Consider the following 24,325-nt stretch of genomic DNA (forward strand, 5'->3'; position numbering starts at 1 on the left):
AAGCCTGCCATGGTAGTTGTTGCAACTCCAGTCATCGCATATGTATTCCTAAGTGGAAGGAGGTGGAAGTGGGGAGAGGCAAAAGGGCACATGTCAGTTGAAAGCCCCACAAGGTGGTCTGGCTATTTCTCACACAATCACTCCTTATTGTAAGGGAAGCCAGGAAGTAATTTTTAGCTAGATCCAATTGGCACCCCAAATAGTATTGAAATTCTGTTCGTAGGGAAAGTCAAGAGTATGGGTATTGTACTGGTGGCTTACAGTCTTGCCCACTGCCTAGCAGCTATTACTGTTGGTGAAAGGTAGGCAGGTGGAAAAGCCCTGCTGTTTTAAGAGTGAAATTGCTGATGAGTCAGCTTTCATGAATGTGACTTAAATGTAGCTATATGGGAAGCTAGAAAATATACTTTCTACTTTTATGAAGGGAAAACTGGTTAAGATAATGAAGTATTTTTGGTCAGTTTTGTTTGACAGTAGCTAGTCAAATATTTCCTGTGACCTGAAGTATCATTCATTCAGGAAAGAAAAATCAAGCACATAGTAAGCATCCAGTAAGTCTTAAAGAAATGAATTATATTGACTTATTTTTCTTGAGTAGAAGTCTATCATGTCCTTATTAATCCAGGATAACATTATACTAGCATGAATGATTAATGCCATTCGATGAAGGAAATCATCATGCAAACTGGAATTATTTCTTTATAGAGTTCAGGTTCCTCATTTTAAAATACAACAGTAACATTTGCTAAGTACCTGTTTTAAAAAGGCAATTCATATTTGACCAGTAAAATATATGCAAGTAACACATCTAGTGAATTTTTTTGCTATTTTATTGTAAAATAATACACAAATATAGAAAAGAGAACCCATACAAATTATACATTTATAATGAATTATAAGATAAAATAACTACCACTCAGGCAAAGCAATAGAACTTTTTCATACATCTCACAAGCTCCTGTATGCCCAGTTTCAACCTCAACCCCCAGTGACCCCCTAGAAGTAACCACTATTACTATTTTTACAGTAACTAGTTTTTTGAATTTCTGTGTACTTTGAATATTCAGGTGTGCATGACTATACATCATAATTTAGTCTTGCTTATTGAAAAAAATGGTGTCTTTTAAGTCTTTTTTAGTATATAGGTTTCCTCCCCATCTTTTTCTTTTTCTTACAGTTGTCTGTTGATAAACCCAAAATATTTGATCTGTAGAATTTCCCACAGACAGGATTTTGGTGATTATATACTCATGGTGAAGTTCAACATATTTATTTGCCCTCCTTATTCATGCAAATTTGTTGTAGGATCCAGAGACTTAATAAGACTCGTGTTTGATCCCTTTGGCAATAGTGTAAGGTTTTTTTGTTTTTTCTAATCAAGAGTCATGTAATTATTTGTGTTATTGTTGGGTGTTGATGTTCAATTAATTGGGGGCTCAAAATGGTGATATTCTAATTATAATTTCATTTATTATTTGGAATAATTTTATTAGAGATGATTCCTCTTGTCTAATATTTTGTTACATAGTGGTACAGTGTATATAAGAAATATAGGATAAATGCTTGATTATTTTCCTTTATTTACAATGTTGAAAATAATGGGTTGTTTCCCTTTCATCCTCCAAAAGATGGTCATTTACTTTTTTTTCTCTAAGTATCAATATGAATTCATGGATTTAAGTGTATTTGCTGTGTTTCAATCCATTGAGATTATTATCCAACTTGGAGCCCAAATTGTCATAGTTTTTGGCCAATGGGAGCTTTTTTACATGGACTCCTGAGTCTTTGATAGCTTTCTTGCTATCTGGTATGACATGATGTTCCAGGTTCATCTTGTATAGTTCTTTCCCAGATCTGGAATTTGTCATTTCTTCAAGAAGTCTTGAAGTGAAAATTGGAATTTCAGTGCCACAATCTGGGCAGCAGAGATGCTCATTGCTGATGGGTTGATCGTTTTTTCTAAGACTCTTCAGTGGATAGAGGAAATAAACACAGCATGTTAAATAAAATATCTGATGAAGTCATATTGTTGCTTCCAGTTCAAATTCAGCTATACCTCTTCTGTATTTATCTGTATCGCCTTTTTCCTACCCGCTAAAAATCCTAGTTCTTAAGGACACAGAGGATATTAGAATATCTCATAGTTACTTATTCACTTTAAGTTATATATAACAGTCTCAAAATATTAAGCTATTACTAATATTTCCACTACCAATATAATTACTGAGAAGAGTTTTTAAAGATGTGTGTTTTTTGCATATGCTCCCTCCATTTTTTGGCGTTGTACAAAAGTTGACCATTACCTGAACATACAACCATTACTTACTGTCTCTGTTCTTCTAACACTCATTTAGTATTAGTTTTACAAATAACTGTATATTTAATGCTCATTACTAGACTTATGTTGGTGGGTCTCTATTCATTTTGGTTGTAGGATGTTAATTTTCTTGTAGATTTCTCAATAAGGACTTGTGGGAATAATGTTCCCTGAGTTTTTGCATCTTATTAATTATTTGTACCCCTTATCATTGAAGATAGGTTTTACTGGGTATAAAATTCTCAGCTCACATTTTATTTCCTTGAGTATCTTAGGTGTGATTGACTTTAGGGGTATCTTGACAGATACCCCTAAAGCATTTGATTAAATTTCTCAGCTGTTCATGAAATTTTTTTTTTTTTTTTTTTTTTTGGCCACGCTGTGTGGCTTGTGGGATCTTAGTTCCCTGACCAGGGATCGAATCCAGGCCCCCACAGTGAAGGTGCCAAATCCTAACCACTGGGCCACCAGAGAATTCCAGGAAAAAATTTTTAAAAATAAATTAGAAATAACATGAAAGAGAACATATGTCAGAAACCAACACCAATATGATGAGTAACTTTGAAACATTTCCAAAACAGACAGGAACAAGACTTGATGCCCATTGTTATCACTGTTATTCATCATTGTTCCCGAAATGCCAGTAAATGCATTAATAACAAGAAACAAAATATACTCTGGTATTTACCAGAATGCAGGAGACAAAATTGCTATTGTTCGCAGATGATATGAATGTCTAGCTAGAAAGACTACAAAAACCAACAAAAAAGAATTGGAAATAAATATTTTCAGCATGATAGCTGGCCAATGTATATACAAAATCATTAGCTTTCCTATTATGTAGGAAAGGGTTAACTCAGCAGGCCTGAGTTGCTTAAACCCTACACTTTCCTATGAAAGGCCCATTTTCAAGATTGGCCTTTGGCTGGCTCCTAGGAGCTGAGATCTTGGAATGTTCTGTCTAATAATGTTTTTCCATACCTGAGGCCTTGAGCCATGCTGTACCAGTTTGTCCAGATAGTTTATGCTAACAATGTGATTTAGGGTGAACACCTGCTTTCTTTCTGGGATCTGGAGCTTGGGTGACTGAAGTCTGTGATGCAAGTGCTGTATGCTTACATGAATGACCCCAGTAAAAAACCCAAGCACTCAAGCCTGCTTGGGAGAGCTTCCCTGGTTGGCAACACTTTGCATTGTCACACATTGTTACTGGAGGAATTAAGTGTGTCCCATGTGGCTCCACTGGGAGGGGATATCTGAAAGTTTGAGTCTGGTTTCCTCTGGAAATGCCCCATATGCTTTCCTTTTGCTACTTTTACTCTCTATTCTTTCACTGTAATAAACCATAATTATGGATATAACAACTTCTGAGTCCTATATAGGAGTCCTAGTGAACAATTGAGCTTGATGGTGATCTTGGGGACTCCTGACATCTCTATATACTGGGAATATCTCAATAGAAAATAAGATCCCATTTATCAGTGATAAAATAGTATGCTTAGAATATATATTCTACTTATAAAATACCTAAAGGGCTTCCCTGGTGGCGCAGTGGTTGAGAGTCCGCCTGCCGATGCAGGGGACACGGGTTCGTGCCCCAGTCCAGGAGGATCCCACATGCCGCGGAGCGGCTGGGCCCGTGAGCCATGGCCACTGAGCCTGCACGTCCGGAGCCTGTGCTTCGCAGCAGGAGAGGCCACAGCAGTGAGAGGCCCGCGTACCGCCAAAAGAAAAACAAAAAACAAAAAAAACACCTAAAAGAAACTCTAAGTAAGCTTAAAACAAAAGACAAATTTTTACTGAGAAATTTAAGAGAAGACTTGAATAAATGGAGAGGGTTTATGAAAATATCAATTCTCCCCAGATTATTAAAAATCTTAACATAGTCCTAATTAAAACCATAGTTTTTAAAAAGCTTGATCACTTGAGAAAATAGCCTATACATTTTGAAGAAAAGAGTTATGAATAAGGTCTTACCTCCAGATAATAAAACTTATTTTTTTAAAAGCTATAATAATTAAAATAGTAGGGTACCTACAGAGCCAGGAATAGATAGTTAAATGAATTTAATGGAAAGCTCAGAAATGTACCCAAATATTTATTAGAATTTAGTATAAGCTAAAGACTGCATTCAAATCAATGAGGAAATTTGTTTTCTTCAATGACTGGTGTTAAGAAAATGGGCTGACCATTTGGGGAAAAGTGAAGTTAGAACTCTATTAGTCCATTTGGGAAAATCCAGCCCATGTATAAGTATTTGAACTAGGAAAAACCAAACTATAAAAGGACTTGAAGGAAACATAAAAATGGTTAGATGATCTTATGATAAGAAAAGACCTATATATAATCCCAAATGTATACTATTAGAGAATATATTTATACCTTTATAAATATAGGAACCAAATCTGGTTCCTATATGGCAGAACAACAACAAAACTCAAAGTAAGCCATCCTACCAATAAAGAAATGCAAGTTAAACCCCAATAAGTTCCTATAGTTTTCCTATTAGATTGGCAATGGTTTAGAATAATGATAAAAGCTAAGATTGGTAAAAATGTGGGTAAATAAGAATTCTCATATGCTGCCAGTGAAAATATATATTGATCTAACATTTCTGGGGGGGTAATTTGAAAATCCGTACCAAATACCAATATGTATTTTTTACTATTCCGCATCTAGAAATCCTTTCTAAGGGAATTACCAGAAAATATGCCAAGAGGTATATACAAAATGTGTTTTGACAACCTAAATGTCCATTGAGAGATAAATGGATAAAGAAGATGTGGTATATATATATATAATGGAATATTATTCAGCCGTAAAAAAGAATGAAACAATGCCATTTGCAGCTACATGGATGGACCTAGAGATGATCATATGGAGCAAAGTAAGTCAGAAGGAAAAAGACAGATCTCATATGATATCACTTATATGTGGAATCTGAAATATGACAGAATGAACTTGTCTATGAAACAGAAACAGACTCACAGACATAGGGAACAGACTTGTGGTTGCCAAGGGGGAGTGGGGAGCCAGGGAGGGTTGGATTGGAAGTTCAGGGCTAGCAGATGCAAACTATTATATCAATACATAGAATGGAAAAACAACAGGGTCCGATAGTATAGCACAGGGAACTGTGTTCAATATCCTGTAATAAACCATAATGGAAAAGAATATGAAAAAAAATTGTGGTACAATACACATATAACATGAAATTTACCTCAAGAATACACTTATTTTTCATCTCTGAAAAAACGTGTTTTGAAAAATTAGAAACTATTTAAATGACCATAAATAGGAAATTGGCTGAACAAATGATGGAATAGCCATACTATGTTGTCACTAAGGATGATATTGTAGGTATGCATTTGTGTACATGGAAAGATGTTTTTAGTATGTTATTTAATGAAAAAATTATAAAACCATTTCAGGATACCTTTTAAAAACATCAAGCATATATTCGTTTATTTGTGTGTGTGTCTCAAAGATTATACACTAAAATATTAAGTGTTATTTCTGGGTAGTAGGATTACAGTATTTATATATATTTACTTTTCTTTGCACTTATCTGTATTCTAAATTTTCTATCTTAAACCTTGTTATATAAAAATAATGAACTGTAAACAAAACAACTCACCCCTATTGGCTTTAATCATATCACGATTCACATAAGGGATACGCTTTAATGGAGAGATTGGTAGCTCACATAGTTTATTTTTATTCCTGGCCATCCTGTTACTGATTCTTGATGATTCCATAGCTCCAGATAGAGACTTCCCTCCTCTTGTACTTATGCATAATTTAATCTACTTCCTAGATTGTCAATATTCCTGTTTTGTCTGTGACTAGCATTTTCCCTTTCCTCATGATGCTAGATCTCCCCACACCTGATGATTGCCCTATGATTAGTTTTGTTTGGACACGCTCCTCTTCAGAAAGCAGTTACAGATGATTACGACTGTTCAAGATAATACTCACAAAGATTTGAATGACAGAATTTTTTATCTCCTTAATATTGGTGGTGGGAGGGAGATTAAGAATCTGAATCTAATGCACCAGCCTTGCCCTAGTTAAGCTCTTTGGAGAAATATCTAGTTTATATTTGGTTATGGGGATTCTATCAGGAGATGTGAGGAGACCTGTGTCCCAGTACTTCCAAGATAAGGATGTTCAGCAGGGCTTGTGGAGCATCTCATTCTGAATTTGGCTCGCTTGCAAATGGCTCCCTTTACAGTTCCTAAGGGAGAGGCTCTGGCTGGGTCAGTATGATGTTTGTTTATTAAGCAAAAGTTCATGGCGACTTCAGATGCATTTGACTTTGTATTTAGCCACAGTGTGGATTTCTGTATGAGCAACTTATCATCATAGTGATGAAAAATGAGACAGTACTAGTGATGTTGTGGTTACAGTTGCCCTTTTCATCCTTGATTTTGGAGGGGTCAATCTTCCTTGAAACTCTCTCTTGACCATCATTATGGAACTCTGGAGCTCTCATTGATGGAGTTGATCCCTGAGTTGGCGTTCCCCCAAGCCGGGAGTAGACTGCAGTACACTTGCTGAGAATGACACAGTTCTTGATTGCATGTCTGATCCATGGCTTACATTGTCTTCACCACAGCAGATAATTCTGCCATGAAGTCTTATTGCTCCTACTTCCTTTACTCTTTGCACTTCTTTTCCTCATACAATTCTACTCTGTTTCCAGGGGTCTGTAGATTTCAATGAGTCTTCCAAGTCCAAAGGCTTAAATCTGGGCACCCCTCTCTTTTCTACTCAGTTCTTTTTCCAAGATGACATTGAGGATGTTGCCATGTTTGTTTAATTCTTACTTATGATTGTTATGATAGGTAATAGCTATTTTATTTCAGGTCTGAACTAAAATTGCTGGCTTGCTTTTTTCATTATGCTATGGTTTTTAGAAACTTTGCACTCCAGTTTTGCCACTGAATGTTTTAATCAAGTGGTAGGTATTAGGAGAGTAGAATATAAGAGAAGCCTTCAGAGAAAGTTTTTAAAAGATTAGTTCCAGAGTTGACCATCTTACTATATTCCTATCTAGGCCTGTCTTCTCTCCCTGCAGCTTGTTACAACGCTTGGAGGGCCGCTTCTCACACTGGCACCAAAGAGGTCAGTTTTTCCACTCTATCTCCCAGAAAAGATCAGGAAGTGCAATAAGGTTCATGAAAATTTAAGCTTGAAGTTTAGAAAACTCAAAACAACCCAAACCCTCAAACATTCAGTTTGGTTTGAATCTTGGACAAAGGTTTGCTATGCAGCTAGTGGAGCCATTCCAGTTTAAGGGCTGTAGTAACTTCATTTCAGGGCTAGTGACGGGGAAATTATGAAACCATAACTTGGATCTTATTTTAACAAAACCAAGAAACAAAAACACTTACTGGGGAATCTGCCTGGGAAAGGGGGCCTACCTAACCCCAAGCGCTGCTATTTAACTGTGGCAGCTCCTCTTACTATAGGAATCACGAAACCATTCTTTCCAATTTCTTGAGAGAGAGCTCACTTTCGAAAGCAGTTGAGTTGCCTGCATCCAATTTATAAGCCTCCTGATGTGCACAACAGGGAAAGATCTTTCATAGGTGATTAAATCCAACAGGGTTAAGGCCTGTCATAGTGATCTCCCTCGTGGTCAGCTTTCATTTCAAAAGTCATCCCAGGAGAACAACTGTAGTTCTTTACCTAGTTGACTTCTGAAACAAATTTTCCACTTCAAAGACAGCCCAATAATTTAGACCCTATCCTCCTTGGATACCATTTATTTATTCCAGGGATAAGAATTCAATTTAATGACTGTTTCTTGAGTGCCTTCATTATGTTTGGCACAGGAGAATATATTTCAGGCAGGGGTATACAACATAGAAAATAAAATTGTCCTCAAATATCTTATGGACCAGTCTATAATCAACAATGAAAACATCTTAGAACAAAAATACAAGAAAGGATTTATTCTGAAATAATTTAGAAATCAGTTGATTTCTAAACCTACCCAATAGAGTATCTCACCTTGTTTATAGATGTTCACTTAACAAATACTGCAGAGCAAAATGAGGTCAAGCCTCAGGCTCTGCAGATGTGGAAGACAGCCTGGAGGGGTCAAGAATCACAGGGACCTGCTGAAGTTCTGAAGCACACAGTCTCAAAGGATTTTAGAAAGATTTGGGGCCTCAGAGTACTCAGAGATACTGAGAATTTAATAAAGTATGCATTTTCTTATTTATGTAGAGACTTTGATTTGGCCCATTAAGTGACTAAGCTGACAAGGTTCCAGTTGGCAAATAGCATAAATATTCCCGAAAGTAACCATATTCTCATCAAACTGGCTGGTTCTCTTAATTGGGAATACATTTAGTTAATGATTTTAGTTGGATTATATTAAGCATTCACCATCCTTTTAAGTGATTGTTTCTGCTATTACATGGAATCATGTTACTATGAAATTTGAACTAATTCACATGAAATCAGATATGAGTCACAAGCCGATGAACTGTGGTTAATGATATCTGTTATAACTTGAAATTTTTCTTTTTTGTGTTTCTGTTAAAATATTATTAAAATGTTATGCTTTAATGACATCAACAATTAACTCCTTTTCTTCTTTATGTTTGAACTTTAGAACTACAGGAAGTGGGTCTGTTTCTTAGAATGTAAATATATCTAGTTAACTTTTCAAAATTTGGAGATTCCCTAGAACTATTTTCCAAACAAATAGTGATGCCATAATGATTATAGTTAACAGTGGAACTATAGGAGCATAACACTCTTTAATAATTTAACATTTAAAACTTTGGTTCTGAATATTTATCAAAGCTATTAATGGGGCAATCAATAAATACTCTGTGTTGAGTCCTGTGCTTAAGGAGTGAACCAATGGTTGAAGAAATGAAATAAATCTGAGTGTTAAATGCCTACTAAGTGTCAGGGACAGTCAGTCCCAAACAAGGAAATAATCATTTCTAGATGGAGATGGTCAGAGGATTCACGGAGGATATGAGATTTGTCCTGGCTTTTGAAGGGTATACAAATTTGGGGCAAAGTTAAGCAGGGTGTTTCAGATGTGAGGAATCGAGGCATCAGAGACTTGAAAATACACGGTTTATACAGGGAGAATTAATATAGAAGAATTAGAGCTTGAAATGTCGGATGAAACCAGAGTTTGGAAGTCTAGCCAAGGACTCTGGGTTTTATCTGATAGTTATAAGGAGTGATTCTAAATTTTTGAAATGGGGAATGAAATCGTGAAGTAATGTTTTAGGAAGATAATGCTGGTAGTAATAGGTAGAATAGATGGAAAAGGGAGTGGCTGAAGGTAGGACAATTGATTAGAAAAGTTTTTCACTTGCCTAAAAAAAATATGATAATGTCTAGTGTACAGTAGCGGAAAGGAAAATGTAAAAGAAAAACATCATTAGGAAGAGAAAGAAGAATCAATGTAACTGTGAGATTATTCGATGTGGGAAGAAAGGGACAACATAAGATGTCATCTTTTGGTTTAGTGTGTGATTTGAGACCTGGGTATCAGGGAGAATGGTTGCAAAACATTATCATAAATGAGAAATGGGAAAATTGCTTAGGTTGGGGTTGGGGGAGAAAAATAGGTTTCGTTTTAGGTTAATTGCTCTTGAGATGATGGCATGTTCTTTAGTAAGCAGTTGAAAATGCAGGGCTCAGTTTTGTGAGAGATAGACAGACAAAGTTCAGGACTAGTAATAAAGGTTTTGATATCATCTGTATGTAAGTAATAGTTGAAGTTGGGGAGAAATACTTTAGAGTAGGATCAGCACAAGTAGTGCAAGAGTTGAGGAATTATCTCCTGGAGCCCTGTTATTGTGAGTAGGTTTATGTGCAGAGCCTATTATTTGACATTGGATTGATGTTATTCTGTGACATCAAACTCAGCAGAGTGTATTATTTTTGACATATATAACATGTTCGGGAGATAACTTTATCAATTTGTGTCCTGGTCAAATAGGGTTAAAAATTCACCCTAATAAAAATATTTTTATAAATTCAGCCCCCTGGGTTCTCCATGTTTCTGCCTCTGATAAGTTTTCTGAACTTGGTCAAGTCATGCAGCTAGTTTGGGGCTTAAATTACTCATTTGTAAAATGAGGGTGTTGGCTAGAATCATTAGATGATCTCTAAGGTCCTTCCAGTTCCTTGATCCCAGTGTCAATTTCTAGGGTATTTCTCTAATTTAGCTGATTGACTTGAGTCTTACCAGCAGGGAGCAGACTGCTCCATAGTTTCTTGCGGGCATAGCTATCTCTTTGGAGGACTGATGGTCTAGGGGGAGTTCTGAGTAGCGTTCCTAAACCCGCATTATCTTGGAAGGGCTTTATGTTTACAATCCTTTTAGAGGACCTTTTCAATCTACAATAGCTGGGTATCAAGAAAAAAATCTTTGAGTTAATGAAAGCTGTTTGTGACAAATTAGTTATAATTCTACATGGCATGTTCTCTACTCTACTCAAGGTTTCTCTACCAGGAGAAGCTTGAAAGTAGATTCATTGTTGAGTCCTTCTAGACCTTTAATTTCAAGAACTTGGTGTAGACTAATGAGTGTATTTTTTTTTTCTTGATGTACAGTTGACCCTTGAACAACACAAGTTTGTACTGCATGGGTCCACTTACACACAGATTTTTTTCAATAAATATATTGAAAAATTTTTGGAAATTTGCAAGAATTTGAAAAACTCTCAGATAAACCACATAGACTAGAAATATTTTAAAAAATAAGAAAAAAGTTATGTATGTCATGAATGCATAAAATATATATAGATACTAGTCTACATTACATAGGCATAAGTTGAGTGATATTTAACATAAAATTAATAAAGTATTAGTTTTTTTACTGTTTTATAACTTTGCTTTCAAAGAATTATATTACTGGACAGTATGCCTCTCTCTCTCGTAACTGGAGAAACTGCATGTCAGCCTATTATAACAGGTAAGTGCTTTTAAAAAAATATAACAATGTTTCCAGAACTGTATTATGAATATAACTGTAATACTGTATGCCATAAAAAATTTATAATGATTCATTCATTAGCATAGAGGCTAGGCTACTGTGAAGCAATCTTATCGATTATACTAGGCTAGCATAAAGCAATCATATTGCTGCTTCATTATCAATTCATGAATTCAGTTATACCTGTAAATAAATATGAATTTATTTTTCATAATATATTTTTATTTTTGATACCTAGTGTTAGTAATACATAAATATCTACAATGTTTTATATTATATAAGACAATTTTTTTTTTTTTTTTTTTTTTCGCGGGCCGCTCACTGTTGTGGCCTCTCCCGTTGCGGAGCACAGGCTCCGGACGTGCAGGCTCAGCGGCCATGGCTCACGGGCCTAGCCGCTCCGCGGCATGTGGGATCTTCCCGGACCAGGGCGCGAACCCGTGTCCCCTGCGTCGGCAGGCGGACTCTCAACCACTGTGCCACCAGGGAAGCCCTAAGACAATATTGATGTACATACTGACAGATGATTTCATCTTGTACACAGATGAAATAAGCTTATAGTATCAATAAATACAGTATAGTACTGTAAATGTATTTTCTCTTCCTTATGATTTCTTAATAACATTTTCTTTTCTCTAGCTTACTTTATTGTAAGAATACAGTATATAATACATATAACATATAAAATATATGTTAATCAACTATTTATGTCATTGATAAGGTTTCTGGTGAACAGTAGGCTATTAGTAGTTTAGTTTTGGGGGAATCAAAAGTTATACATGAATTTTCAACTGCATGGGGGGTCAGCATCCTTAACCCCTGCATTGTTCAAGGGTCCACTGTACAATCAATTTGTAGAAGGTTTGAGATGTATAATTTAACAAATTTTAAGTTTCCACCAGGTATGAAGCATTGTGGAAAGGAAGAAGAAAGGGTAAATAAATGTACCAAGATGAATAAGGTACAATTTCTGTCTTCAAGGAAGTATATTGTTTAATAGGAGAGCCTAGAATATAAACAAATACTCCACGTGAGTAGTACAGCAGAAGGAAGTGCTGAGTGTAGGATGACTAAGATTCCAGACTTGTGTTGCAAATTGGAATAACTGTTTTTTGTATGTGCTATTCCTAAATTCTGCCTGAGCAGGTGGATGTTAGTCAGTATCACTCAGGTCTTGGGTCTTAAGTAATTGATCGGCTTACTTTGAGCAAAGGTCTAGGAAGGGTTTTAGTCTATCTCATTAACCAACTTAGATCATAGCATATTGTTCATGTAAGACATGCAAAAGGACTAACTCACTGAAAATGGTTGACTAGTTATAAATAGACACTAAATTTTTGGCAAGATGGAGATGAAAGCTTTTGTGAAATTATACAGTTGTGGCAAGATATTGTCAACTGTTGCACTAGTATTCAGATCATAGGACAAATCACATCAACATTGTCAGTATGCTACTTAGTAGACAGGCATGTTGGCATAAACAAGTTATCAAGCTGCAGACTAAACTGAAGACCTATAAAGGAACGATGCTTTATAGAACATTCTATGGGTACTACATTTGTTATGTACATCATATCCAACTTCTGGATGAGTGTCATCTTTAGATTTTCTGTGTTGAATTTAACATAAAGGTTACAAAGTTAGATTTATAAATAAATGTATGGAATTTATGTCATTCAGAGTGCTTGCTAAAATATTCTTGTTCTATAATGTTACTCATCTGAAAGATAACTGTTTTCTGGTGGTAAAAAGATGTTCTTTCCTGTTTTGTACTTGTACATTTTTTTTTCAACTCAACACATCAAATGACAGAAATTAGAATATTGAGGATAAATGGTCATAGGTGCTTTGACTAAACTTCCAGACTTAAAGAGTGTCACAAAGCTAGGAAGCCTGGAAAGTGATTTGTTGGGGGGCAGATATAAACTTCAGCTCATTAGGAAAGCCTTTGAAAAGTTTGACTGTTTAATGGAGGGATAAATCTGTCTAAACTGTGATAAAAGTTCTGATCCCAGATTTGTGTCACTAGGTTTTGAGTAGGAACAATCCTACAAATAACTTGCAAGATGTGTGACCTGAATGAAGGCCTCAAAAAGTCTAAGCCACCCCAAAGGTATGTTTCCATTGGCTCTAAGCCCCCAGACCCTGCCCTGAGTGGCTCTGTATATTGTGTTTAAAGAGCCCTTGTTAAAATGAACTTTATTATCTGGCAGGAGTAACACCTTAATAATATTAGCTAATATTCAAGTGCTTAAATCTTAGTTAATGCTTAGCATACCTTTATGAGGTTGATACTATTGTATTTAATCATTTTTAAGATGTATTTTTTTTCACATTTTGACATTGAAATTGGAATGTATCTTAGAATCAGTGGTGTCTTACAAGCATAATTTAGAACATTCTTTTCTTTCCTCATGGCTTGTAAAAATCATGGTGAGACTGACAATAGAAGGCATCATAAATTAGATGAAATGTGATATTAGCCACCATCCCCCTTTACCCAGTCTTACCTAAAAGAAAACTGGGGGACTTCCCTGGTGGTCCAGTGGGGAAGACTCTGTGCTCCCAATGCAGGGGACCCAGGTTCGATCCCTGGTCGGGGAAATAGATTCCACATGCAGGCCGCAACTAAGAAGGCTGCATGCGACAACTAAGAAGTCCTCATGCTGCAAAGAAGATCCTGTGTGCCGCAACTAAGACCTGGCACAGCCTAAATGAATAAATATTTAAGAAAAAAAAGAAAACTGGGACATGAAGTTAAGCAAGCTGTTTAAGATCACAGAACTGATAAGTATTTGAGCCAGGATTCCACAGAGTTCTCTTAGCTCAATCCAGGACCAATGCTTATAACCACACCATGCTGCCTTCTGGTAATCTAGCAAAATTGGTGTATCTGAATAACCATCCTCACAGAGCTGCACACTTTGGAAAGTGGAGATGGGAAGAAAGGGAATTTGCAAGGACCACAGTGGACTCCTGAGTTAAGAGGTACAGTAGAGTACCCTTGGCAGCCAGGGTAATCATGAGGAAAATGGACCCTGAGAGGACGGAAAAGCTACAGGAATGTTGGGAAGTCCTGAAGGTGAAGGCCACCCACTTCACTATTTTGTCCAGGGCCAGACCTCTGTGTGCAAAAACTTCTAAATGGATACAGAAAGAAAATCCTTATGTAGCAGGGAAAGTTATTTATCTGTATCTCTCATCTGTATCTATATATTTATATTTATACCTATACCTATGTCTAGGTATATATATTTGAAAGAGAGATTTGTATTGTGCTTTTTTTAAAGGAAACATTAGATTATTAACAAACTTTTCTTATCCTACATTTAGATTTTATAATTTTGTGTTATTCATTTTTTTTACTTGCTTATTTTATTCTCACAGTGCTTAGCACAGTTCAATGTAACTGGAAGGTCAAGCATTTATTTAATAAATTTATTGAATGAATAATAACTTTCTTGGTGCAGGTACTACACAGAATCTTGGAAGCCTGTTTGGGTTAGAAGAAAGATGCTTTAAGTGGGGCTGGGGCACCTCTCAAAGAGTTTCGTCAGCAGCAGAAATAACAAAGAGTACTGCAATTTCTATTCCTGCTTGTCAAGAAATGAGGTAGGCATTTAATTTAAGGCAGTCAGAATCTAGCACTGCTGCTCTGCCTCTGACAGTAAAGATGAGCCAAGGAAAAGACAAGCCAGAGAAAAGACTCTGTCATTACTCCCTGTCAGCCCCAGTGACCATTCACACAAACACAACACAGACCAACATGTACGAGTACACACACACATATATAAATTTTTGTATTTTCTTTTGCCTATGTGTCTAGTCAGCTCAAATGGGTTGACTCGTGTTTTGGCTCACATAACCAAACCAGACTCTTTGGCTCAGCTCTACCTGCAAACTTTCTGGCCTGCTTGTGTATAGTGAAGTGGTTTGAGTTTCTGAGAACAAATAATTAGGCTCTAGATGAAGGCCAGGGTTATACAAAACCCATTCGTTTCTGCCTCTGTGGGTTCTGTGACCCCGTGAAAAGGAAAAAGTTAGATTAGGACAGTACTCAGCTACATGGGCTTCATGAGATTTTTTTCCTTTTAGTGTTATTAGAACATGTGTTTAATTATTGTTGTTCTAGGCTTGATAAGCTTAGGGATTCAGATCTTTAAATTACATCTCCCTTAATCAACCACATACGACATCTTCGATTCAGAATTAGTGTTGGTGTGGACCAGATTGTTGACCTTGTCTTTTTTATTTAGTCTCATCCCTTGGGCTTCAAAGGTAAATGAAGTTTCAAACTAGGCATAAGAGAGAGCATCATCAACTCAAAGAGGCTGAGAATATATTTACTTATTTTATTAGATCTACTCCACCATTTTTCTACATCTTTTTATGGTTTTTTTTTTCTCACTTTGTAGGTATTTTTTCTTTATCAGGGACAGAGCATCTAGAAATTCTTCTCTAAGCCCTTTTCCGAATCATGAATCACCTGACTATAATTACTAACATATACTCTCTCAAATAACTTTCAGTGAACTGCGTGCATGTCCATTTACCCAGAGGCAACTACTAATATTATTTTTATAGAAATTACAGACATTTAATTTCCTAAGAAAAGCACAGCCTTGTCTGTTAAGCTTGAGGTAGGTAGGGAAGAAGGTAGGAAGCACCTTTCTCATACTCAAACTCAGAACTCATGTCCAGAGGAAACGAAACAGAAACCACCTTCCCAAATGGTGGAGCTTTTCATTTCCTAAGTGGGAGTGGGAAGGGAGTGGTGGTCAGCTCAGTGGGCCAACTTTCTTTTTCCGATCTCATTTATCAGATGGTATTTTGGGATTCAGGGATTATCAGTATCACCTATGAGTTATTAATAGAATTGAAAGTTATTTGTATCAGTGAGGTGGGAGAAGACAGATGATAATAGGAATAGTTGCTCATATTATATGAGACAGGGAGATGAGGTCAGAGGAGGGTAAGAATAGTCCAAGGAATAAATAAAAGTCAACTAGATAGTCATTATTCCACTCCCAAATAAATTTTTTTGTAATCATAATTCCTTAAATGGAAAATAAGCACAAAACTCTTGTGAGAAATTGGCTTAAAACCCAATACTTGGGTATTAGATAGATGAGCTGGAGAGGTGTGTTTTGTCTTTCATTTTTGTGTTTATCTTCACCCTTTGCCTTTTCAAGCCACAGGCAAAAGCTCCACCATCCTTAGAGATTCTGGTTACTTACTAATTTGAATCATATTCTTTTAATTTCAAAGATATCAATTCCTTTTCAATCTAACACATTCTGGAGGTTGGTACGGAAAGTAAAGAGAAAGAAGGTGAGAAAACATCAGATTAAAAGGGTTTGGAAGTGAACACTGGACATATTCCCTCATGGTACAAGTGCAGTGTTATAACTGTTCAATGGTGATTTAGTAACTGCTGAATTTTTAATTTCCATGTGCTTCTTATTTTTTTTTTCTTTGTAATGCCAGAGAATGTTGCTTGGGTCCTTCAACAACTGACTTGGTCTGATTCTCATGACACAATGTAGTAATCAGTCTGGGGTCTGTACTTTTCATTGGAACACTGAAAACTTACAGTTCAGCAAAGATTAGAAGGATGATTCCATTGGAACTGCACTAACATTGGTCATTTGCCACATGAAGACAGCCAGATCTTTCACCAGAAAGAAACACATGATGGGCTTTGGGCCCCTGTTGATGGGGTCACTCTTAATTATGGAAAACTTCTGAAAATAGCTTGTTTACATGGCCTTTTGACTTCTGTACAGCTTGGATGACAGACTTGTAGACCCTGAAGCTGATGGTGACAAAGAGGAGAGCCAGGATGATGTAAGAAGCCACAGTGATGATGCTGAAATCTCCAGGGTAAGTAGCACTATCAGTGTGGAGCAAGAACAAAGCTCATCTTTCTTCACCTTGTGCCAGAAAAATCAGACGGTGCATTGCAAAGGAGGCTACAGAGCAGGTTCCCAGGCAACTCCCTCCCGTGTCCCCTCCCCCTATCACTAGGTGTGGAAGGTTGGGCCCCAGAGGACAAAGAGGATTTAGATGGAATTGACTGGCTTCCAATGGCTCTACCATGGGCTTTTCCAAGGAGGGCAGGGGAGAAAGAGGGGAAATAAAATAATCACACGGTCGGCTCTCCCAAGTCCCTTCACTCCTCTGGTTCGTGCTTATACTCTGACTACTAGTAATGTTTTGATATATAGCCTTCCAGACTTTCTCTATTATTTTATATGTTAACTAGAACTTTTCTTATTTAATATTTCACTTAAAAATCCCTTATCCCTTTGCATTTTTCCCCACTGAAAGGGTTCCCTAATTGTTTCCTTTTGTCTCTCTGCCCCTGCCCTAATCCCATTCCCCTGAGGTAGATTCTAGTAATGTTTTGATATATAGCCTTCCAGACTTCCTCAATTATTTTATATGCTAACTGGAACCATGACTGTTTTCACTGGATGGAACCTTGGAGATCATCTTTCCATCTCTCCTTACCCCCTCCCACTAAACCTCCCCCCACCACCACTGCAGGCTTCCAGAAGATACATAAGCTAAATGCCCCGCCTGAAACACCACCTCAGCCAGCGATTGGCAGAACTTGGACTAGAACCCAGGTCTTTTCAGTCCTAGTTAAATGATCTTTCTGCTGCTTTCCACAACTTTATTTTTTAGCCTGTTTCATGACCTAAAGAAGCAGTTTCTGTAAGATGGATTTAAGTGGTTTATGGCCAGATTTAGTTTACAAGGTGACCATTCATTTCCTGATGGAAAACAAGCAAACAGACAAACCAACAAATACCCTTCTAACCAAATAGAAATGGCTATGGTTCGTCTCCTCCGTTCCTCCTTTGGCCTCAGTGACTGGCCTACAGGCTCAGTGCTCTGCTTTCCTGGAGCAGCTTTCTTGTGCTAAGATCATCCTTAGATCCATCTATCATACAGTCAGCTTTTGCTTCTTATTCTGTTTTCTTATTGGTCACTTGCTTGGGCATAGGTACAGCTCTCCCTGCTTTCTCTTCAAGTGCTCCCAGAAAAACTGAAATTAAACCAGCCAGGCCATTCGAGTTGCTGATTTTCTGGGTATGTTCAAGGTGTTCCCCATAAAAACCAGGACTCTCCCCTGGTGTGGGACATCATGTTTCTTTTTCCGTACATTCCATACCTGAAATTTATAGCTTGACCAGTAAGTTCTGACCCACCTTAAACTGCTAGTCTTGACTTTTCCATTTATAGTTAGAAAATGCACACTTTCACAAAATAACACTAATAAAAACCTTGGGGTCTCACTCTACCTCCACTCTTCTTTCACCCCAATCACTCTCAGAACTTCTCAGTCACCTGGCCCACCTAGAAGTGCTAGGATCAATCTTCACACCAGGCCTAGATCTTTGGACTTTGTTCAAAGTCCATCATGTCTTCTGAGTTATAGTAAACATGCTTGCTTTAACTGTAGTTCGATCTCTGACAGACAGAATTCATAGTGATCTTTGGATATGGGAATTCTTTTTTGAACAAACTTGTTTTCAAGGAAGAACATGTCAGAGAGTGAATGCCAAAGAGACCCACTTTGCAAATATAATGTGAAGTTAATAGAATACAAGTGAGCTCTTCTGAGTTTGATGGTGGTGGTTGTTGCTTGGGGATCTCTCTTTCACCTAAGCCTCTGCCTGTTGTTGTTTCCCCTCACATGTGATTGTGCGTGTGCCGTGGGGGACATTAAACAAGCACCGTCTTGTTTCATGTGATTTTGCAGAATAATGCTCTTGTGTTTACCTTTCATATCCACTTTAAGGATGGAATCTGTTTTACAACTGGGACTGCTGCTATGACAAATTCTGTAGCATTGCCTTCAGTTCAGGCACATGCCTCTGAAACCTTAATCACTAACAGATGCTGTTCTGAATCAAGAATTCCCCTCTCTGGCTACTCAGCCTGAGCAATGAGCTGCCTAACTTGGATCCTACAGGCTTCTTGAGAAACTCCACAGGCTGCCTTACTAACACACTGGTAACATGCAGAAGATTGATATTTTCCAGGCCCAAGCAGGACTTTGAAATAATACCTAGCAGTTGTAGAGAGCTATTTATTTTCCCCTCCTCCTACAAGTGTTTTCACATACATGATCTCATTTTATCCTTCAAATAGTCCTTGGAGTTAAGTAGGGAAAACAGTATTTTCCCCTAGGAACCTGAGGTCCAGAGATGTTAAGTAACTTGCTCAAGGTCACACATTAGCCTTGACTCCTAGTCTGGTGTTCCTTCTACTAAAATGACACTAGTATTTACTTTGTCCTGTGTCAAAATTATTCTAAAGTCTTTTCAGGTGCTGCATGAAACCAAACTGTCATTCTTACAGCTTGGATTTAATTAAATTTGTAACAGCTTTAGTGTTTTTGGGTTTTTTTCCCCCTAGTCCTTAAATTATAAGGCAGTGATTTTGTGTGCCTAAAAATTATTTAGGGAGATTGTTCAGTAGATCCTGGTTCATTAGATCAAAGGTGCAGCCCCCCAAAGACAAAAAGACAAAGCAGTATTTGTCTGGAAAAAATGCCTTGGAGGGAGAAAGTGAAACCTCCAGGGTCTGAGTTTTCTGGAGAGGGAGAAGAGTAAGAATAGAGAGAAATTTATGGAAAGATGTGAAGTTAGGTGCTGCTTATGTTAAGGGCCAGCAGGGGAATCCCTAGTGGTGGGATTGCTAGAAAGGACTCTAGCGAAGAAGAATGGTTGATAAGATGTTTGCTCTGTGGTGCAAGCTATGATCCTTCCTTGTGGTCCCTATATATTCAGCAAAACTTGTGTTTTATGTGAATGGAGGCTTTTCTATGAGAATTAATGAAGAGGATGAGTTTTACTTCTGAATTGACATAATGGGGAACTGAGCAGAAGAGATCTTAAGAAGTTTGGATTTCTGCAGACTAGAATTGGAGGCTTAAACTCATTGCACCTAGCTACCTGTGGGATGGATATGACCAGGTGACATCTGGGTGAATACATGATAGTTAGCATGAAGACATTATAGAAAATATTATTATTTTTGGAATACTCTCATGGCTTAGAAGAACTAGGATGTGATTAGAGATGTCATAAGAAAGGTGCACATCAAGAAAGTGAATGTGAACAAGGATGTTTGCAAACAGAGTAGGTGAAAGATTAAGAACCTTGAGATGCAGTTCCAGCTTTGGCCCATGTTGCAGAATGATTTTAACTAAGTTCTAGTGCCTTTGTTCCCTGTCCTATGCAATATGTAATGGTAGTTCACATGGACTTTTAACGCTTTTACTCTAACAGCCAGGGCCAAAAAGGGGAATTTTCTATATCTGGAAATATTTAAGATCTTGAGAAAGACTTCTTAGTCTGAAGGAGCAGAAGATGGGGAGGTGCAAGCCACAGAACCAAAACATTAATTTTCTTTTTTTAAAATAATTAATTATTAAAAAAAATTTTTTTGGCTGCGTTGGGTCTTTGTTGCTGAGCGCAGGCTTTCTCTAGTTGTGGAGAGCAGGGGCTACCCTTCGTTGTGGTGGTTTCTCTTGTTGGACCACAGGCTCTAGGTGTGTGGGCTTCAGTAGTTGCAGCATGCAGGCTCCAGTAGTTGTGGTGGATGGGCTTAGTTGCTCCATAGCATGTGGGATCTTCCTGGACCAGGGATCAAACCCATGTCCCCTGCATTGGCAGGCGGACACCCTGTACCACCAGGGAAGTCCCAAAGCATTAATTTTCAATTCAGAAAATAACAGACATTTTACATGAATGTAAGGAGTAAAAATGTCCTCTTTGCAGAGAAATGTGAACCCAGATATGCTGCCTTAGAAATAAAGCCATGTCCTTATTTATGGTATGGATACTGGAGAGTCCCAATCTTCTTCACAATTTAGGGGCTGAGATGACAACAGGATTCGATAAGAACACTTATATTGAATAATTTCAATCCTCTCGGTAACAAAGTGAATTAGCATCATCTGCTGAAAAATAAGGGTTTGGATTATAGAAGTTTGTGAGCTTCATAAGATGTACAGACTAGTTCTGGGAGAAGTAAACTAGGGAGGCAATAATAAAGTAATGGCAAGGCTGTCTATGAGTGGCTAAGGTCAAAGAACCTCTAGTCTTATACAAAGTTTTCAAATAAAGGCTCACTCCACATTTTACTGTCACAAAATTCAAATCTTTTTGAGAATACTGCTCAGGTGGGCTTCCCATTTTCCCCTCCTTCCCCATCATGGGACAAGGAGGACCAAGCAAAGAAAAGGCCATTATTCTTCTGGCTGCCTTTTCATCACTTATTCTTTCAATCAGCAAATATTTGTTGAGCAGCTACTAGTCTAGGTGTTCTGGGTCAGGTGGTAGGAATGCAGCTGCAGACAAAACAGACCCCTCCTCATGAACTTATTTTGTAATCATTTTAACTCCTTGGATTAAAATACTGCCTTTGAAGTTTATGCTGAATATAAAAATACCACCCCTTCTCTTTCTTGTTGCTATTATTTACCAAATAAGCCATTTGTTGAAGGTTTTGATGCTTGTTCTTTGAGTCCGGGTTATGGGTGTGAGGAGAGCTGAGGATTCTTTGAGCTGTCTCTCCACTTTTCAGATGAAAGGGATCATGCTCTGAATCTCTTTTTTTGTACGCCATTTCCTATCACTGAAAAGATTGATTGGTTATCACAGTCTTGCTCTGGGACACCTTAACCTATTCAGCAAAGATAACAACGAATATGATGGCCATACCCTTGGTTTGATCCTTGCCTTGAAGCTGAGTTTTAACCAGCATTTATTGCTCCATCATGTATTTTACCATTTGGGATCAAGAAGCAGTTGCTTTCTCTAATCCTGTAAGTCCTCAAATTCCTGGACGTATTCCCTTTTATTCCTGCTTGCACTGTGGTCAATTTTTTTCTGAGCTCATCTCTTTCTTGTAATACCTTGCTGTATTAGTTTGCTAGGGCTGATGTAACAAAATACCACAAACTGCGTGACTTAACAGGAATTTACCATCTCACAGTACTGGAGGCTTTTCCTGCTCATTATTTTGGTAAAAATATATTGCATTTTATGAAGCAAATATTAAATGTTCCTATATAAACTTTGGCTAGAAGATATTGTATTACGGCTCATTACATTGAACCCTAATCCAATATGACTGGCGTTCTTATATACGATGAGGAGCTTAGGACATAGCCATGCACAGAGGGAAAACCATGTGAAAATACAGGCAGAAAATAGCCATTTGCCAGACAAAAAGAGAGGCCTCAGAAGAAACCAACTCTGCCAATACCTTCCTTGATCTTGGACTTCCAAACTCCAGAATTGTGAGAAAATAAATTTCTGTTGTTTGAGCCACCCAGTCTGAGGTCCTTTGCTATGGGAGCCCTACCAAACGGATACAGGATCCTGGTTGCAACTTTCTGCTTGGCTTCTTATGTTCTCAGCTCCGTATTATTTACAAATGAGCAAATTCCTGGAGGTTAATTGCATTGCTGAAAGTTCGGTTCATCTTAATATATTTCCATTCCCTCTGAAGATCTTGGATTCTCAAGTCTTAGTTGTCTTGTTGAATTCCAGGTTTTTTCCTTTAGTCCTGTGAGACCACAGAAAGTTTTATTCAGCTTCTAGCCTCATAGCCGCCCCCTTCTGCTCAATTCTCAGATGCTAGACTCTACACTGCTTGTGAATCAGCAGATGCATGAGGGGAGCAGAATTTGGGGCTTATCTCAACATACTTCTTGGTTCTTGGAGAGCTTTACTTCTCAAGTCCTGGCTGCCTTGATCGTTTCTTATGCTTTCAAACAGATGTAGTTTTTACTTTATCCAACTTTTCTAGGTTTTTGTTTGTTTGTTTGTTTTCGTAGGGAGGTCTGGTTTGATATAAACATGTCTATCAAAGCCATAACTGGAATTATTTTTATATTAATTTTTAACGTAGGCATTTTATTAAATTCTCTTATTGTCTGTAATAGATTTTTTTTAAAAAAATTTATTTTATTGAAGTATAGTTGATTTACAATGTTGTGTTAGTTTCTGGTGTATAGCAAAGTGATTCAGGTATACATATATACATTCTTTTTCATATTCTTTTCCATTATGATTTATCATAGGATATTGAATATAGTTCCCTGTGCTATACAGTAGGACCTTATTGTTTATCCATTTTATATATAATAGTTTGCATCTTGTAATAGCTTTTTTTAAATAAATTTATTTATTTATTCATTTATTTAATTTTTGGCTGCATTGGGTCTTCGCTGGTGCATGTGGACTTTCTCTAGTTGCAGTGAGCGGGGGCTACTCTTTGTTGCGGGGCGCAGGCTTCTCATTGTGGTGGCTTCTCTGGTTGCAGAGCACAGGCTCTAGGCATGTGGGCTTCAGTAGTTGTGGCACACGGGCTTCAGTAGTTGTGGCTCACGGGCTGTAGAGCTCAGGCTCAGTAGTTGTGGTGCACGAGCTTAGTTGCTCCACGTCATGTGGGATCTTCCCAGACCAGGGCTTGAACCCGTGTCCCCTGCATTAACAGGCAGATTCTTAACCACTGCGCCACCAGGGAAGCCCCTTGTAATAGCTTTTTGATTGGATCTTGTTTGCATCCCTTCAAAATTTATTTGTTGAAACCTAATCTCTAATGTGATGGTATTTGAAGGTAGGGATCTGGGGTGTTGATTATGTAATGAGGGTAGAGCTCTCATGATTGGAATTACTGTAGTGAAAAAGACCCCAGGGAGCTCCCTCACCTGTTCTGCCATAGGGAGACACAGTGAAAGGATGGCCATCTACAAACCAGGAAGCAGGCCCTTACTGGACACCAAATTTGTCAGCACCTTTATCTTGGAACTGCCAGCTTTCAGAACTGTGAGAAATAAATTTCTGTTGTTTATAAGCCACCCAGTGTATGGTATTCTGCTAGAGCAGCCCTAACTAAGAAAGTAAGTATCATATCTTAGTCTTCCAGCATTGAATATTGTTGTGAAGTATGAAGCCACTCTAATTTTTCTCTTTGTATTAGGTATGAGGAAGAAT

The 24,325-nt window shown here is 37.6% G+C and overlaps 1 protein-coding gene and 1 pseudogene across 1 annotated transcript in view; one reads left to right on the plus strand and one right to left on the minus strand.

Annotated features, from left to right (window-relative positions):
- PARPBP (PARP1 binding protein) overlaps nucleotides 1–5,116 on the plus strand; it is a 106,958-nt gene extending 101,842 nt beyond the window's left edge. Inside the window, exon 12 of the mRNA XM_027107352.1 lies at nucleotides 4,997–5,116. Within this exon, the coding sequence (XP_026963153.1) occupies nucleotides 4,997–5,077 (81 nt within the window). The 3' untranslated portion in view covers nucleotides 5,078–5,116. The remainder of the gene's footprint in view (nucleotides 1–4,996) is intronic.
- An 11,714-nt stretch (nucleotides 5,117–16,830) lies between these two features.
- On the minus strand, nucleotides 16,831–19,098 carry LOC113620336 (reticulon-3 pseudogene; annotated as a pseudogene).
- Between the last annotated feature and the right edge of the window lie 5,227 nt (nucleotides 19,099–24,325).

This window comes from Aethalodelphis obliquidens, unplaced genomic scaffold (assembly GCF_003676395.1).
Source record: "Aethalodelphis obliquidens isolate GAN/ISIS:26980383/991018 unplaced genomic scaffold, ASM367639v1 scaffold8, whole genome shotgun sequence".
Taxonomy (NCBI): domain Eukaryota; kingdom Metazoa; phylum Chordata; class Mammalia; order Artiodactyla; family Delphinidae; genus Aethalodelphis; species Aethalodelphis obliquidens.